The sequence below is a fragment of the Lepisma saccharinum genome, chromosome 1 (assembly GCF_977018435.1).
Source record: "Lepisma saccharinum chromosome 1, izLepSacc3.1, whole genome shotgun sequence".
NCBI classification, from domain to species: domain Eukaryota; kingdom Metazoa; phylum Arthropoda; class Insecta; order Zygentoma; family Lepismatidae; genus Lepisma; species Lepisma saccharinum.
The window spans coordinates 174182709-174202470 of record NC_139229.1 but is presented as its reverse complement, the minus strand read 5'-3'; the positions used below and the strand labels follow the sequence as shown (position 1 = coordinate 174202470).

The 19762-nt window shown below is 39.7% G+C and overlaps 1 protein-coding gene across 1 annotated transcript in view; it reads right to left on the bottom strand.

The window, feature by feature from the left end:
* The window catches only part of LOC146004258 (serine protease snk-like), a 40626-nt gene extending 28462 nt beyond the window's left edge, over nucleotides 1-12164 (bottom strand). Inside the window, exon 1 of the mRNA XM_083142953.1 lies at nucleotides 11860-12164. Within this exon, the coding sequence (XP_082999079.1) occupies nucleotides 11860-11941 (82 nt within the window). The 5' untranslated portion in view covers nucleotides 11942-12164. The remainder of the gene's footprint in view (nucleotides 1-11859) is intronic.
* Nucleotides 12165-19762: the final 7598 nt, after the last annotated feature.

The window sequence follows — 19762 nt, the reverse complement described above, 5'->3', positions numbered from 1 at the left end:
CAATGGATCCAGAACTGCTTTTCCCCCCAGTTCTTTCTAGCACTAACCGTGGGGAAATTTATGCTTTTGCTTACTTATATATTTTTGTCTATGTAGTACCATTACTTTCATGTAATCTGTGTAAGTTGCGTTGCGATGCTCTTCAATGTGTTTTTTCTCTTAAAAACAAGAGCGTTGCATGCTTTAGGCCCACAGTGCTGGACATTCTGAGAAGTTTCATCTTGATGACGTCACAGAAACCCTGCCGTGTTTGTAAACAAGGGGGGTGAAAAAAAGGTCCCTTATGACCAGACCTTCAAGAGCGGGGAAAAGCGGTCGAAGGACCTTGGATTCGCAGACCTACTGCGATGACTTGGCCCGCCTGACACCATTGCACTCAACAGGAAACGTAGCGACGGTTGGACACGGGGGTAGAACTGGGCTCTCCTTTCGGTGCGCTAAACTTAGCGAATCTCTTGCGTATTTCTAGACGTTTCATGGCGTCGCGTGACTAATTTCGCTCAAATATGCGAGTATTCTGACTTATTTTTTAATTCTCTAAAATATTTAAAAAGCAAAATTCTTATTATTTTCCTTTGTCATCGCCGCATCTCCCCATGACCGGACGCCTCACCTCTGCCCATTTAACCACCTACATCTTTCTTGTGAACAATACATATTCGGTGAGGTTGGTCAGTTGCCGAATGGTGTCCTCCATTAATACACAAGGTTGCATACCTTTCCGCAGGGAAATCTTTGAAACAAATGACTTTTCAGTTGTGTATGCTATACGGTATGCTTTCAATTCTATTTTCTTTGACGGGGATAAAAACATCCCTGGATGGCATAGATATAAATTTTCTTTGACAGGAATACAATGTTTTGTGTTAAAATGTTAATTCGTACAATGTGTTCGTATATGCTGTTATGAAATCAACAGTCCAAGCTTCCAGTCTCGGGTAAGGCATGAATGGCTGCTTGTCCCACTATTAGTTTCTCATTCATACTCAACCTTGCCAATAACCTAGACAGGCAGAAAATCGACTGGTAGACCCAAATGAAGTGGAACAGACTACGGGTAAATTAAAGGAATGGGGTTGATCGTCGTCCTCCCAGAGGCGTCTAAAATAACAAATAAATCGTAAAATAAGTAACGAAAATTATTGCTAAAATATAGCAATCGGCAACAGTGGCACGCTCAGGATTTTTGCAAGGGGTGATATAACTACAAGGTTTATGCCTTTTTCTTTTAGTAGTCATACCCACAGGCGCAACTTAGCGGAGGCTTTCAGCTTTATTAAAATTTACAAGTTTTTGTTAACTTCCTGGGATCTCAGAAGCAAAGTAACTAAGAGCAATTTTTATGATTTCGCAAACGTAACAGTAATTTAGCAAAACAGTCCTGGACGCTCTCTTATGGAATGCCAAACTTTTCGATTCTGCCCTCCAAAGTTAGGTCCCAAGTTCCACCCCCCCCCCCCCCGGTCATTCCTGTATTTTGCCACATCTTTCTGCATTTGACATTCCTATTTGAGGATTTCTGTGCCAAAGAGCGGAGAGAGGGAATGACCCGCTGGCACCGCCTCTCATGGAGGCACGTGCAAAACTAACGAAAAAATATGAATACAAAAGTAACAGCTAAATAAAAGCAATCCGCCTCTCACAGAGGTCCATCGACACCGTGCACCTGGTCACTTTGCCTGATCCTTGAGAAAGGCTTGTTTCCGAGGCTAATAACCAGGAAATCCCCAGTATACCACTCAAGTACTGCGCCCTTCTATGTGACGAAGAAAGGAAAGCACTTCATAGAAAGGTAAATTTAAAGAGTCATTCTTCTGTGTGTGTATGTGCACGCACGCTTTTGCTTATGCAAATCTCGAAAGAAATCTCTAATAGAAAAATACCCTTTTTCACGCAGACAGTTTGAAGAAATGAACTGTTCGCTTAGCTTACGCGTACGAAAAATGGCTCCCTGTTGTAGTAATGGATGTAAACAACTATAAGGTTTAATATTCTTATTAAGTTATCGAACCTCACAATTGGGGAGAAAGATAACATTAGGCAAATTGCCCATCGCTATTTTGTTCTTTCCCCCCTTCACGTGCTACGGATTTTAAATGGAATTCTGCTTATTGGTGTTTTGGTTTCAATCCTTTAACCTCACGATGAAGAAAATATAATAAACAAACACAGTGGACAATTTGCGTACAATATTATCTTTGCTGTTGGCTGTATCTCGGCTCTGAAATTTTTTCACCCGATATACTCGCCAGACCTCTCATCCCTCGCCACTTTTTCATAAACGATTCCCGCTTTCGATTTCACGTGGAGATATGATTCAGTTATTCATTTTCTCCTTTTAACGGTACGTTCAGCTTGCAGATCCTTCATCAGACTCCATTTTAACAAAAAATAAAGAAACCTGTTCTCTCTCAATGATCAAGAAATACCGTTTTGAAAATAGTACCCAAAGAAAGTTCTGCCACTCTGAATAGTGAAATTTATGGTAATTGAGGACTACGTTTTTGCTGTCCCATAATAAAGGCGTCAGCACGTACCTCGTCTTTTGTGTCACGCGAACATCATCATAATGTCCGTCACTTAAATCATTAGCACGCGTCGCTCTCTATTGTGCGGTTTTGAAGTAGCTTACCACTAACATTCATTTCCCCGAAAAGTTAATAACCTCTCCATGACGAATGGGCAAACCAAGATCATACGTAGAAGACAGTGACTCACGTATTTTCATTTTCCTTGTTGACATGAATCGAGAGGAACACTGGGTAGAACACCGTAAGTGACCAAAAAAAATATGAAGAAAAATGGAAACATATGTGGCACATCCTAAATAGTTTACTAATCGGATTTTAAAAGGCTCTTATGCCTTGAACTCTATTTTTCGTCCCACAAAAACATCAAACCAACTACAGTGGATCACAGGCAAAATAACCTGCGCAGAACCGCATGTCCTGTGCATCGTAGAAGGGGAGATAAACGAATGGAGGGGAAGATGCGTGAAGGCTTTGGGCCGTAGTTTGTGGTTGCTCTTGTATGTGATATGTAATGTAAAAGTACACGGAAAATGAAACACCACAGCTGTTAAACATTCCGCAGAAGGGAAATTATTCCTGCGCTTTCATCGGTATTATTTGCTTCGGTGTTTTTGTAGTAACAATTTCACACCAGTTGTTGGCGGCCCTAAAACCGCTAGTAATAATCCCTAAACGTCTAACCCAACAACAATCTATTCGCAGTAACTTTGGGGGTGCAATCTTTTTCCAAAGCCTGTGCAGAGAGTTCACCTTTCAGTAGCTGGAAAAACTGTTGAGTCCCTTCCCAACTCCCTTTCTTTTAAGGATTTAAATATTACTTAACGAGATTACCTCTTACGTTTTTTTTAACGTAAGTTTGGAGGATCTGGTCTCTATATGTTCGTCTTTTACGCTATAGCTGACCTCCGTGTTGGAGTGGTTAGCACAGCGCGCTACGACACCAAGAGTCTCGGCTTCGAATCCAGGCCTGGGCATGAGTGTTCTTTGTGAATGTCCCTTCATCATATCATCACTCACCCTTTTGGCGGTTAGCCAAAAATTGCAGAAAATAGCAAATCAAATCGTCATTTACGCTGCTTTTCTGCCACTTTTCACTAACGCGACGCCAATGGTTAGATGATAATGTTGAAGAAACGCCCATGCCCATTTGAACCCGGTACATCTGATAGCAAGATCGTGAGTCAACCATCGAGTAAGTAGAGGATAGCATCTGCTTCCCATCAACATAACTCCATTCCTTAAAACAACAAAGGTTGTACTTAAGTAGAAATAAAAAAAAAAAAATAATTAAAAACTGTGAAAATAGCGATAGGCGATTTGTCTACTACTCTCTATGCCGTCGACTGTACGAATTTCGCCTATTCGTCTTCGAAACTACGTCCAACAGGTTTTTGATGAGAACTGCGACCTCCTGTGCTGCAACTACATGTTTGGACTTTTCTTCTAAATAACTTACGTTGAATCTTGCTCACACAATGGAACACCTTTCTCACTACTGAATGTCCAAGTGTCTTCTCTGTAGTCATTGTCATTCCATTCAACATTTGAAGGCCTGTATCTCCTGGTGTTATAGTCCCAGAGGAGCAGAACATTTTACGTAATGTTTATTTTTGGAAATGAAGTGATAACGGCAATGGATGTTATTCAACTTCACGTCATCACGCACGCAGTGCATTTGGGAAGAAACAGCGTGAATTCGGGCAATCACAAGGTAAACAGATTCGAAAGCGTATGTAAATGCTTCTTACAGCGATAAATTTGCGATATTTTATGCCTACATATGATCATGATAATCATACCTTAAATTACATCTGCAAATAAAAGATCGCATGCACAATGCACCCGGCATGTTTTCAGAACAGGATCTGATCTGTTTATTTATTTATTTGTCTCTTATTCATTTGTGGCGGAGATTAAGGCTCATGCCTTTTCTTACACCCGAAATATGGCGGCGAAGCGTGATTTTGCGCAATGACTTGTGGGGAAAATTGTTCCCTGAATATCATCCATTGTTATCCTTCAGGACCAAGGGAAATGGAAAAGCTAGTTATAACAAAGAAAAGGTGAAGGTAAAGTGTTCCCCTGTGCTTAGCACCACGCCATGAAGGCGTATAGGGAGTGTGGGGGTAACGCCCCACACTTTCTTGATCCGGTCGTGAGTGGGAGTGATGTGATCAGCACCACGCCCCTGACCGCCTTTACCCCCAGGGTTTCCCCCAGGTACCCATGTTATTCGAAACTGGGTGGGCGCCGGGGCCGCTTCCAACGTTAGAAAAGTTCCCGGATTTGAACTGGCCGGGGATCGAACCCGGGACCTTTAGCATGGTAGTCGCGTTACCGACTGAGCCACCGCAAACAAAGAAGTTGATTTTTTTTAATTTAGCGCCGCATTTCTTCCAGTTTTAGGTCATCGTGACGATGAGGATGATGAAGGAACACACGCAATACCCATGCCGGGATTCGTACCCGGGAACCCTGGCGTCGTAGCGCGCTGTGCTAACTGCTCCGCCACGTAGATCGACTCAAAGGAAGAAGTGAGAGTTGGAAGGTAATTTTAATACGCACAGACGACATTCGCTCTCGTGTGAACTGCTTCGAGAAATCCATCCAGCCAACGGAAACGGGTCAAACAGGACACGGAGGTGATATTATTTTGCGGTTACTGACGAGTTTACAATGTTAAAAAAGACCACATGTGAGCCCGTGCAGCCAAAGGCTATGATTTGGGGCAACCAGTCTGACGTCATGTTTTTATGTTCGGGGCAGATACAATCTTCCTTCGTCTTCCACGTGCCGCTTCATTGTTCACACAACGCCTTGCAGGCTGAAGGAGGAAACCGGAAAAAATATAAAGAAGGAAAGCAGGCCACACAAACAAGTAGTTTTTCTTACGTTTCCTTTCGTTGTGTTTCCTTATGTGACACACAGATGATCGTTTGGGAAGGAACTATTTTTAATTTGGAAATGCGCCAATAAATTTTATAGAAACGTGAATCATCTTTTATGGCGAAAGTACTTAGATTGAACTTCTTTTTAAGACAGGGAATTATGTCTAGAATGGGATCGACTCGTATGTCAAGGAAAGACTGGTAAACTATAATGTATGATATTGAAGAGTCGACATCCGTGGGGAAATGTTTAGCGCTACGACGCCAGAGATGGAGGGTTCTAATCCCAGTCTGGTCATGGGTGTTCTTTGAGAGTGCCCCTTCATCAATTTCATCATATCGTCATTCATCGTTACGATTATCCAAATGTGGCAGGAATGAGACTCTAAACAACAAAAATACAGTGTCTCCATCTTTCTTTCATCTTTCTATCCAGGGAAATGTGTTTATGGGGTGGGGCAAAGATTATATGAGGGACATATGAGATAAATTTATATCAATGATGCGACAACTGTGATGTAAGAACTCCGATCTACAGCACCATTGTGCAAACATGCAAATAAACCATTCACTCGCACACTTTTTCAGTGATTATCCTTGGAACATGTATTGACATAAGATGCGGGCTGTTATGCATTACTTCTTAGCGCGACTGACGCAAATAAAAAAAACGGGAGACGCCATATTTACCTTGCTGAGCATTCCAAAAAGGCAAGAAACCATCCTTATTATTTATTATTATTACTTCACGTCACTGATTCTCAACTTTCCATATGAGTCATGACGATGTGGATACATGATGAACTGATGAAATAGGTGAATGAACAAACACAATGAAACATCCACAATTTGCCCAAGATTCGAACTTGTGACCTTCGATTTCGTAGCGCGTTACATAAACCACTCTACCAAGGAGTTCCACCAGTGGCGCAACCACAGGGGGGGGGCCCCCACCCTTGGGTCGGAAATGAGTCCTAGGGGGCAAGCATTGGCGACCAAATGTACATGCAGGGGGAAATTACCGCCCAGAACTTCAAATTTTATGCAAATAAAAATACTTTTCGTAAAATTTTCTTGCTCGCTTCGCTCGCAATACCTCCTCCATTCTTAGTCTTATCAAGTTCAGAACCGTAGCTGGAGCCGGCAGGAGTCGGTCTTGGGCGCCGAACGATCTAAATTAAAATAAGTTGTAAGATTGATTGATTCATTTGTGTTTTTTTTTAAGTCTACTTGATGCACAGACAGGCTAATTGAGACTGGGCCTATAGCTTAAAGTGGGTTCCGAACCACAATGTGCCTCCACCGGGTATCGAACTCGGGACCCCTTGATCACAAGGCGACGATGTTACCACTACACCATCGAGGAGGCACAAAAGTTGTACAAGAGAGAATGCATTGGCGTCCCGTAAAATCATTTGCATCCTATTAAATTAATATTGATTTCAGCCTGCAAAAAAATTGGATACAAAAATTTTCTTGCTCGCAATATATCATTGTTCTCTGTAATGGATTGTAAATTACCAGACAGAGAAATAAGACTTGTCTTAATTGATTTTGTTTTAAATGCATGAACAATTGTTTTGAGGAAAGGGAGCGTGCACATTTCAGAGACAGTTTATGTAATTTTTGCTGTTAGTTTATTGTGAGATGGATGAATTGGATGTGTAATGTATTTAAATAATATATGTTGTATATAATATGTATTAAAGAAACTTTCAATACGTACACAATTTAGTGTCCACGTCACTCCACGTTCCATATATGTGAAACATATATCGTGCATGAAAGTTTTGTTAATTTAAAAAAGAATTATATTTGTAATGCATTTGTCAAGCATTTTCTGTCTTTCAAAAATAGTTTACGTGCTTGTTTTCCGTTATTAATGTGAAATTGAACTGGTTAAAAAAATAATTCAAATTGTTTGTTTGTACGCAATTGCTTTAGCACAAACTTCTATCCCCTTTTTGCGAAATTTACGAGGATAATTACTAATAGTAATAATAATGTTGGTCCTGGGTTCGAATCCCGGCTTCGGAATGGATGTTTGCGAGTATCCATTCATCATTTTCATCATGCCATCACTCATCCCCATCTTCGCAAATTAGCCATAAGTGGCACAAGAAGCGATGTAAAATAAAGCAAATCAATAATAACAATAATGGTGTTATAATAACATTAGTAACGTTGTTATTATTAACATTATTATTAATAATATTATTATTATTGGTACGTTTATCCTGGTACTTTCCCCCGCCAGACAAAAATTCGTGGTTGCGCCTCTGAGTTGCGCAAGAAACCAATGTTTCTAACTACAACCCTACACCCCTTTCATAGTCTTCTTCGAGATTACCATTAATTAAGAGGGTGTAAAGCAAGTACAAATACAAACTGATTATTTGTTCTCAGGCGTCTTCACGAAGGGGTCGTGCCTCTGACTAATTAGGATAGTTGAGTTATCTTTCGCGTCTTTTCTGAGCTAGGCAATCCCGTCCAAAAACGGCTTGAATTTGAAATTTGATCATCTTGCAATTAACCGAATGCAGCATATTGTAATTGGGTAACGGTTCCGATTGTTTTATATTTTTCAAATTTCCCTAGCAGGAACACTAGTTATCATAAAATTTTGACAATTATTGTCACACGAAATATGAACCTACCTTAAAGTAATGAGCACTGTTTGGATTTCGAAAAAAAGTTATTTATGTTGGAAAAAAGAACTTAAAAATTACCTTACAGAAAGCATGCGAGCTTCCCATGGACAATGTATTTTACGTTGACAAGCCACTAAGTGTAAGTATCGTAGACTAGTGGGAATGAATGTAGAAGTAAATCGGAACTTTAGCAGAATGCATTTAGGAACTTTATTTTAATGCTAAGAGAACAAAATCTGACCTGCCTAACCTAACAACGAAAGCATATATTGAACAAAATCTTAAGTAATCGCCAAAACTCCGCAGTATGTGCTAACAGACGTAAATCGAAATATGTAAAAATGGCATTCGTAGCATGATGAAATCGCAATAAAACAAATGGAACTTGAGCCCCATTCCCCATCCGAACGATTAGGAATCAAAATAAATTAACAGGACAAACGTAATGGTTATTGGGAAGAAACCGGGGAAAATAAACGTCAGGATTCGAGGCCAAAGTATTGAATAGTTGACAGCTTCAGATACAAGGGGTGTCATAAACAGTGACGTCAGGAAGTCAAAGTGAGAATAGCAATGGCAAAGAAGTCTAGAAGAAGTGTGTTTTGTGGAGCTTTGGACAAACAATTAAGAGGCTAATGTAGTGTGTTTTGTGGAGCGCAGAAATCTGAACGCTAAGCTGGCCTGTAGCCAGAATTTTATTTCGGGGGCGCTTATCCTTATCAGCAGAGGCGTCGCCAGAAATATTCGTAGAGGGGGGGGGGGGCAGGCCAGTTATAAAACTTGATTAGTAGTAATAAAAATTACAATAATAATTATTAGCAAGGTTATAATATAAAATATTATCTAACATTAGTTGATTATCAATGTGGATTTAAACGTAACAGATCAACTACAGATCATTTTTTTCTCATCAGACAGACACTTGAGAAGAAGTGTCCATCAGCTATTCAAAAAAGCATATGATTCGGTCAAAAGAGATAAAATTATATAATATATTAGTCGAGTTTGGAATACCTAAGAAGATTGTTAATATGATAAAGGTATGCACCAGTGAAACAGAAAGTAAAATTCGTGTTGGTATTAATATGTCTGACAAATTTACAATTCATGATGGGTTAAAACAAGGAGATGCATTATCTCCATTGCTCTTTAATTTTACCTTAGAATATGCTGTTAGGAAGGTAAAAGAAACTAAAGAAGGACTAAAATTAAATGGTGTGACTCAGTTGTTAGCATATGCAGATGATGTAGACTTATTAGGGGATGATATAAATACAATTAAGAATAATGCTAAAATATTTTTCAAAACTGCTAAAGAGATAGGTTTAGAAGTTAGCAAAGAGAAAACTAAATATATGCTTACAGGAGGAAACCAAGTGTTGGGTAATAATCAAATATAATTTTTGATAACAACTCGTTTGAACGAGGTTTTCAAATTCAAGTACTTAGGAGTAATACTAACAAATGAAAATGATATTAAAGAGAACATAAAAAGTAGGCTTAATTCAGGAAATACATGTTACTTTTCTCTTCATAAACTTTTGTCTTCTCGTTTAATATCTGAGAAACTAAAAGTTAAAATATACAAAACAGTAATTTTGCCTGTATTATTCTATGGATGCGAAACTTGGTCCCTTACATTGAAAGAGGAACATAAATTGAGAGTATTTGCAAATAAGATCCTTAGGCAAATCTTTGGACCTAAAAGGGATGAGGAGACAGGTGAGTGGAGAAGGTTACATAATTTAGAACTACATAATTTGTATCCATGTCCAAATATTATTAGAATGATTAAATCAAGAAGACTTAGGTGGGCAGGCAATGGGACACGAATGGGAGAGGAAAGAGGAGTTTACAGGATTCTTGTTGGGAAACCTGATGGTAAGAGACCAGTAGGAAGACCAAGACGAAGATGGAGGGATAACGTTGAGGTGGATCTAAAGGAAATCGGTAGGAATGGAAAAGAGTATATAGAACTTGCTCAAGATAGGGAAAGATGGAAGGCCTGTGTTGCTGCAGCCATGAACCTTCGGGTTTAAGAAGGCTAGGGAGTTAATTAGTTAGGTTATAATTGTCATTTTACAATAATAACTATTATAAGTTATTAAAAATAAATTAATTTTAATCCAACTTTATTGTTGTTGTTGTTATAATATAAATGGAGGGACTTTGCTACTCGATGCACCGTATGGGTGATATTATTTTCCTTACATTTCGTACAGTTAGTGTACTGAAATTCAAAGTTATTGTATTTTGTTATTGACCTTTACACATTAAAAAAAAGACTAAAAGTTAAGGGCAAATTTTGCTCATACATTTTATCTGGTGTGACCTCTCACAAAGAAAACTATGAATATTTGGAGCTGTGGATCCATTTAATATATTAAATTGTAGAATATAAAAATATAAGCTGGTTGCTCTGTCATACACTAAACCTTTTTCGATCTAATGTTTAATCTTGCTAAGGAAGTATAATTAATTACCACTATACACTATTTAAATTAGATATTTGTAGGATTACAAATGTGGCTACGTGCATGACGCTACGAAAAAGTGAGGCAAATCGACTAGACGTTTTAGAAATAAGGCTACGGTGAAGAATAGAGCGTGTGAAATGGATAGACAAAGTAAGAAGAAACTCTTGGAAAGATGCACGATATTGAGAACATGACCCAGTCCAAGCGATATGTGCATCTTTCATGTGAAAGAACAACGCTGGAAGCGATCCAGAAAAGGGAAATAAATTGATTGGGACACACTAAGAAGATGAACTGAAGCAATGGTAAACGGGAAAAGGATCTGGGGGAAAATATGATAGACGAATACACTGATATGATGCGTAAGGAAGCTTTCAGACCGAAGCGACCAGACAAGCGACTAGTGTCGCTTGGAAACGAACCTATAGAGTTAAATGGAATCCGTACCGAAGTAACATAAAATCTGTACGTGTTGCTCGGACCGGGCCTTGTTGTCAGTATCCTGTCACGTCGGTCTGTTGGGAGCGCATGCGTAGTGAATGTTTTCCTATAGACTGGCGCCTGGTGACAAACCTGCCTATTAATGAATTACAATAATGACTTCACTGCCATTGCTATTCTTCAAACTCGCATTTCTGCCTCTTGGGATAATCGCGACGATGAAGGTGAACACACAGTGGCGGCGATTGGGTTGGGGGCAGGGTATCAAAATTAAGGGGGGGGGACACGGACAGTTTACTTTCCCTTTATACATAAGGTTTAGTAGCATAGTGCGGGAGCAAAGGTAGCAAAAAGTGGGGAGGGGGCAACTGTCCCACCATTACATTAGAGATAGTCCATCCATGCCTGACCAGGGTAGAAAACCTAGGAACTTTGTTGTCGTGGTGCGTTATGATTACCGCTCCGCCACTGCGGCACTTTATGGAACTAATAAATAATAACAATACACAAGTGCAAGTCGCAAATTCTGACTTCATAGTTAAATGTCAGTTTGATATGACTGCGCTAGATCTACGTATTGATAGCTATTTTGAAGTATAAAATAAGCTGTTTGTGTTCGATAAACGGAAGACACTGGTGTTGCCTTCGTACGACCTTCTACGAGAGAAGATCATTCCGTGTGCAAGGTAAATTCCACCTGCCGTCCGTATTCCTCGTAGAGCAGCGTGGCTACGCATCGCTTACGAACCCAAGGCTATCGCAAGACAGTTTTCATACCAGCAAAATCAACTAAAGGCTCAAGAGACAACTGGCAACTTTTAATGTTTCAAATTAACTTAATTTAAATAGAGCAAGTTGGTTGGGTACTTACGTGACTGAGCGCTGGAAATGTGCAACCTTGATATGAAAACAAGAATCACCAAGCACGAACTAGTCCTCACTACTTGTTCCATGTTATTTTCCAGTTCTTCTGCTTCGTCCTTCACAGGTGCCACTCGCGATATCTCATGGTTCAATTCAGCACGACGAATGCCATCCACTCGGACATTACTAGTCCTTTTTAAAGAGGGCAAAAATGTACAGCACAACGGCGCTTGCAAAACGCTGGCGCCTAATGAAAGTGTCGCAGGAACGGCTAACTCTATGGAGGAGGATTTCGCTCGTTCCTTTCCAGATGCTCACGTGACAGGGCACGTTCCCCGAGGTCATGACGTCACCAGGTGGTTGTTGTTCGTGACGAAAGGAAACGCCCGGGGGGAGGGGTGTGAAAGCAGGGCACGTTACTCATTGTGGACGGCAAATTCCGCTTTTTTTGCGGTGGTTTTTCCCCCCCATGAGAAGCGTAATGCTTCCCTGTCGTGTGCTGATCATGTCTTCACTATATTGTCTTTGCATGTGGGTACCAGTCGCCCCTAATTATGTAACGATCCCACTAAAATAAATGTGGGTCAATTCTTGTGTCACCGGAATGCTTTCATTCATTATTTGCTTTATGTGACGGCTATTTTCAATTATAGCGGTAGAATCCTCATCGTGTTGCGCAACTAGCATGCTTATTTCGACAAACACCACATCAGTATATTTTCTAGAATTTCTTTGGTTCCGTTTAATTTCCTGATGAATGTAATTGCAAAATCATCTCGGTCATCAACCATGTTGTCATTCACTCGTAAATTCCTTGTTCCCTCTGTTGTTGAGCGCTTTCGCTGGTCGAGATTACGTGTTCGAGTCCTGGCTGACCTTGAATGTCATTGAAACAATTTTTCCACTACCCCTGGATGCACAAATCCGGATATTTTTTACTATCCGGAATCCAAATGGTAAAACCAGAGAAGCTGGATTTCAGAGGTAATCCGGATTTAGGAGGCAAATCGGATGTCGTAGGCAGTGAAATCCGGATTTTTTTTCTGTTTTTCTTGTATCTTCTTGTAGATTTACCTTCTCTTTTCTCATACTCACTATCAGTTTGTTCGTATTTACTTCCTCTCTTCTTGATAATTTATTTTCTCCACATTTCCCTCCCGTTTCCTGTATTTTTTTCTTCTTTATTCTCTCTCTCTTCCCTCAACTGTCTGTTCTGTTTCATTTTATTACTCGCTTTGCTCTCACTCTGCCTGTGATTTCTTTACTTCTCTTCTTTTTCTCTTTCTCCCGACCCTTCATTTAATTCTTTCTCTGTGGTTTCTTTCCATCTTTCCCATCCCCTTATATCTCTTTGACTCTGGCTTATTTACTTCTTGTCCTGTCTCCTTCTCTCTCTCTCTCTCTCTCTCTCTCTCTCTCTGCGTATATGGCTTCTTTGTTTTCCTTTCACTCATTCCCTATTGGGTTTAATTTTAAAATAGTTCCTTTCTTATGGAGACACGAAAACGTAATATCAATTTTGGAACATTTTTTGCGGGTGCCCTTGATACTATCCACTGCCTCATTGGTCTCTGATGACTAGGATGAACTATTCTTGGTTCCTTCCCTCCCATAACTCTACTCAACAATAAAAAATCTATCATAAGAAGTTCTGCAATAAACCAAACACAAGCAAATACGTAAAATTATTTTGAATATTTCTTTATGATAAAATTAGGCACATGCTGCCAGTTTCATAATGACCAGATGTGTTGCAATCGATAGCACAAAATGATTCTTTTTGAATTCGATCGGTTTTGAAAATCTAATTGAAAATATTTGTCTTAAGATGTGGCTATCATATTTGAGGAGGGGATGGGGTAAAATCGCCCCTGCCAGTGCCAGAGATGGTAGGGGGCGATATCTGACTTTATATCGGGCCACAAGAATACTAAAGAATGAACTCTTGTCTGTTATCCACATGTAAAATTCCAGCAAATGTTAATTTAGTTGGAATATTCGTTCTATAAGAAAAGTTAACACCTTGTAGAACATGAAAATTATTCATACATACAGGATGATTCAGAGGTCACAGTACATGTTGTAAGGGTGGTAAGCAAGGACGTATCTAGGGGCCTGTTTTCCCATTTCGCCGAATGGGCTAGAGGCGCATTATATCAGATTTCACACCTAAGTAAAATTTTCGGCGAAATGGCAATTCCCGTTTTGCCGAATCGCCTTACGCCGAATATTTTGAATGAAGGAAATATTCATTCCCCAGGGAAATTTCAGGTCCCTGTGGAAATCGGGGAAATCGTCCTTGATTTCGAAGTAGCAGCTTTGAACGCAGTACGAAGCGTCTTTCCAGGCATCATCATCGGAGGATGCCTCTTCCACTTTATTCAGTGTGTAAGGAAGAAGGTTCAAGCATTAGGATTAGCAACACTTTACAAGGAAGATGAGAGGGTCAGATTGTGGATTCCTATTGTGGAATCAGAAATATTGTAGTAATAAGTGATACGCCAAATTTTCGTGTGAAAACATTTCAATAATGATGAGGAAAGAACAACGAATTATGTGGAGGGATGGCATTCAGGGCTGAACAGGAGGCTACAGAGACACCATCTGAACGTTTACTTGAATGTTTATTGAATTTGTGTTTTAAGTCCACTTTATGCCGAATAAGGCTAATCGGGACTGGACCTACAGTTTAAAGTGGGTTCAGAACCACTATGTGCCTCCACCGGGTATCAAACCCGGGACCTTGCCTATTGATTGCAAGGCGATGACGCTACCACTGCGCCATCGGGGAGGCCCCCGAACGTTTACGAATTCAGCACTCTTTTGAAAGAGCTGCAAAGCGAGACTGGAGGGTTAATTACCATGTTGGGCCCAATGGACGGAGGTTATTTTTTTCACTTAAGTTCCTGAAATTTCCCGGCAGAGAGCAAATTCCCTCGTCTCAGAACATTCGGCGAAAGAGGATTCGGCAAAACGGGAATTTTCATTTCGACGAAAATTTTGCATAGGTTTGATATTTGTCTCTGGGGCATTCGGCGAAACGGGAGGTCCATGGGGTGACCATGGGGTCCGCCCCCCCCGAAAGACTTACTAAGTATTAAAATAAAATAATAAAATAACTAAAACTAAATATAAAAATATACTCGTTGTTTGATCGAGAGTTATTATTTTCCCCCAAACTAATTGGAAGCCAAGGATTATATTGGGATCATACGACTTTAAATAACAGTACCAAAGAAGATTTATGCAAGATCTATTACTACTTATAATAATAATATGTATAAAATATTACCAGGAACTTTACTTTTCGTCAACTGGACCAAAAATATATATATATTTTTAAATTCAATAAATATTAAATTCTTTATCTATTTGGCGTTAATTTCATTTCCAGGACAGTTGTTTTCTTCTACAAATTATGCGGACCTTATCTATACGTAAACTAGATAATGAATACGTGCTGTTATACTCCTTAAACCGTCTCTATATCTATTCATGTAATAAAAATGTAATATTAATTAATTTTAATATTTGAATTATTACTATTATTATCATTATTTTAAATTAATTTAAACATTATTATTATTATTATTATGAGACACTTGATTCGAACGCCCCAAAATATATTTCTACGTACCTGGTGATAAGTACACAATAGAAAGGAAAAAACTTGCAGTGAACGTGGGCCTGCAAATAAACCGTTTGAGAGAAAATTACCGAAGTATGAATGTATTGTCACAATCCGCCACTAACGTGTTCGCTATACTGATGCTCATTGTATGCGCTGTTCTACTACAGTGGGGAACCAAATAACAAGAACAAAGCGTTCATCTGACTCTGAATAGTTTCTTTATTAAACATATTGCATGTCAAGTGTACTACGCCACATGTCGGCAAACTCGGAAGGCACCTGGTGGACAAGCGTGCAGGGCGAACAGCGCATCAGTATCAGCAAGCACGTCAATGGCGGATCATGACAATACATTTATACAGCTTCCAATTTCTTGCAAACGGTTTATTCGCAGAGTCATGTTGATTGCGGCTATGGCGTAGTGGAAACGCTTTCAATTTGTAATCAAAGGGTTCCGATTGCGATATCCGGTGGAGGCACATAGAGGTTCGGATCCCACTTTAAACTGTAGGTCCGGTCCCGATTAGCTTATCTTTGCTTCTCCTATAGTGAGTAGTTTTGACCCTTACAATTTGTACCTTCACTTCTTAATCATCCTGTATGTTGTAAAATAGTCCTACTCCGTGGCCGTGCGGTCTTAAGGTGCGTATACATGTGCGAACCGAACCGTTTGCGAGCCGCTTGTGAACCGTTCGCTGAAATTATTCTTACCAGCGAACTTCCAACGATCCATGGGAAACCGCAAACCACAGGCAATCTTTTGTTCAGTGTTCATCTTGTCATCATGTCTCCGCGTGAGGAAAAGTATGCGATTTTGGTGATGACTGGTGCGGCTTTAGTGACGGCTAGTTTGTGCAAGAAGAAGAGGAAACAACGACGTTGGTGGCACACCAACCTGTATAAGAAACGCATTGGTACGGAGCTTATGATGGATTTGAAGTCACATTTGTCCGCACAAATATTCATCTCGGCATCTATTTCTCTCCAGGCATCTTCTTTTAAATTTTTTTTTGAAATGGTACTTATGTTTAGGATCCCAGAGTAAAGATCTGGTTTCATAAATACCAATAAGCTTTAGTGCATTTTCCTCTGACCACTCTATAATTACATCAAAAACTGCAACAAAACCAATAGAAAATCTGGAGGTTCGCGAGCAGACCAAAAGCAACGAACTACGCACGACGCCGTCCCAGTGTGAACTGCGAATTCCTTTGTGTTCGTCAGAAAACCGAAAGGAGATGGATCGCCACTAGCGGTTCACAAGCAGTTCGCTCGGCGCTGAAAACCATGTCCCAATAGTGAGAACAAGAGGTTTACAAGCGGTTCGCGAACGGTTCAGTTCGCACATGCATGCGCTGTGCTTTGGGCTCCGACTGCTGGACGGCATGGGTTTGCGTTCGAGTCCGCCTGGGTGCTTGGCCTGTGTATTCGCGATTAAAATTACCACCTGAGCGCTAGTGTCGCTTCCAATATAGCCGCTCTATGTAGGATAAATCTTTGTTTACATTCAGCAGTAGTACGAAATGGCAGCGTGTTGTCATGGCTGGTATGGTAGAAAACGTTTAAATTACGCGACATTTTAAATATTTTGAATGCGATGTGAATTCCAGGAACTATAACGAAGGTGAAGCTGTACTGAGAGCGAAGCATTTAATTATGATAGGCAAAAATAACACGGAAAACGCAGACGAAAGTAATGTATACGCACTGGTTCTTCAAAGCAGTGCTGTATCATCTGCACCTCATGTTGTAACTGGGGTTTTCGCAAATTATTTGAAAATAAAGGAATTGAAATTGATCTCTACTTGAAAAGCTGGGACAGGAGAAAATTGCGAACATATCATTGCAATTCTTTCTTGTTTCTGGTTTAATAATAATATTCACGATTTCATGACCAGGCTATCCTCACTGAAAAAGGAAATCGTACTGAATGAAACAGCAACATTAGCATGTCTATTTTCATTTCCTGGTTACATTTGACATTAATTCATTCTCAAACTAAATCGCTTCATGACTTTTCGGAAAGAAAAAAAAAGCTTTATTTATAAAATGCAATTTAAAACTTTACTTTCATGGTGGTAATATATATTTATCTCTCGAAAAATAATGTGAGCAGACTCGTGCATTCTTCGTACTTGCCGAATTCCAGTGTTATCCCCATGCCAATCTTCTGTCATTCAATTACGTTCTCCTGATTTATTAACAAATTTCATTTTGTTGATTCCACGGGGTGGAAATACATGAAAACTTTTCATTTGTTCTGACCCATAAAACGATTTAGAGCACAAAAAAACCTGAACAGTAGACCTTACTCTTTCGCATATTCCCCATGATTTAAACGACTTCAACACAACGTATCCTACCTAGACTAGTTCCTGAAAGTCCCACCAGATGGCATATCGTTTAATTTTAATCGCGAATAGGACCGCTGGCAACCCACCATCGTGAGGTAATGGACATTTCCACTCAATTTTTTTTACAACAATTTTAAAAACTACACCCTGGAAAAATGAACCCTGCAAGTTCTCGCGTTTCTCTGCGTCCAGTTTAAGGCAGAAACGAGACTTCCAAAGTTGCGAGGCTAGCGTTGCGCTGAAAACACGCCGCCGCCATGTTACTACGTCACTCCTTAGGGAGAGCTCGTTTGTCGTCTGCTTCGAGCGTCTAGTTCCGGATGGGTAGACCACGGTGAGCGAATACGTGCAGCAGTTTCACAAATCTGTACCGATTTAAATAATGGAATAAGGAGCGATAGGAGAAAGGAAAGCTATGCTTTGTAATGATCATTCTTCTATGAAATATCCGTGCTGCTCACGTGCAAGATAAATGAAAGGGTTCAGTTGCGTGTGTGTTCTCAGGCCATACGAAAAATATTGCTTATAAAATTGGTTGCTGACCAGACACTCAAAAATAATTTTTAAACTTATATTTATCGATATTTACCGTAACCTATGTAGTGCAAGATAGGAATTTTCACATTCTTCACTTTATTTATAAAGCCTATTTAACTTTCTTTTCCATAAAGCAATTTCAGTTTGTGATCCATTTCTTTTGCGCAAATTATGATCAAATATCTTTGTGCAGATAAGAGAAAATACACTGAGAAGATTACATTAGTTGCACAGTACATATGTATACTTAGTTTATGTACGTACAATTATTACAAGGAAATAATGTGTATAACCATGGGCGTATTTAAAGGGGATTCAACGGGTCCAAACCCCCTCTTTTTTTGGTTCACTAAAATTACCAGTTTCCTTGTTATTTCCGCTTGTTCATAAAAAATTCCTTCGGACTTATTTCATTCTCTTAAATTAAAGACGTATAGGACGGGGGACGGGATACGGATGGGAAGGAAATTTCGTAATTCCACACACCAGATGGGACTGCAGACAAATATCTGCAATTTCCTGATAGTTTCGGAATTTCTGCGATAAGAAACTGCATTGAGACTGTCAAATCAGTTATCCCCCCACCCCTCGAATCATATTAAAGAAATTTGGTTCTTAAAAACGTAGTGACACAAGATGAACAGAAAAGTATCAATACTAAGTAGCATGACTTCGTGACTACAAACACACAACTTTGTCGGGTCCAACATCCCCTCCCGCCCTGCTCCCCAACAAGCTTCCGGCTAGCAGTGTCATGGACTTTCACTTACGAAATAAACCAACCTTAATCATACCAAAAGTTGATCCATCCCTCCTTCCCGTGAACTATATATACGCCCATGTGTATAACAATATCCCATACTGAAATAGTACGATATAATTATTTTGAATTTTGTACTGCGAAAAAAGCCGCCTCATCTCGTTACCCCGAACGCATTAATTGGTTGGTTCACAACTTCACCACTAAGGATCCTATCGAGACGAGACATGGCAGCCTTGGTCTCGATCCTATCGAGACGAGACATGGCAGCCTTGGTCTCGTTCTCGTTGAGAGTTGTAAATGTTTGTCTCGTGTTTATTTGTAAATGTCTCATTGACAGTCTCGTCTCAATTTATAAACATCCGTCTCGGTTTGGGAGGGCAATTCTCGTTCTCGTCTCAAGTCTAGAAAAATATAGAATTAACAACGTATGCAAAGGCTTATCATTATAAATACAAAAAATCTCTCTTATTATTTTTTTTTGACTCCTCGTTTCGACGGTACAGCCCTCGAAAACTAAATATTATCCTGCTTATATATGCAAACCAAACTGCAGATTCAGAATTACCAGGAATGAACTGGCGTTGTAATGATTATACACAAAATTCATGATTTATCTGAGGAAGTC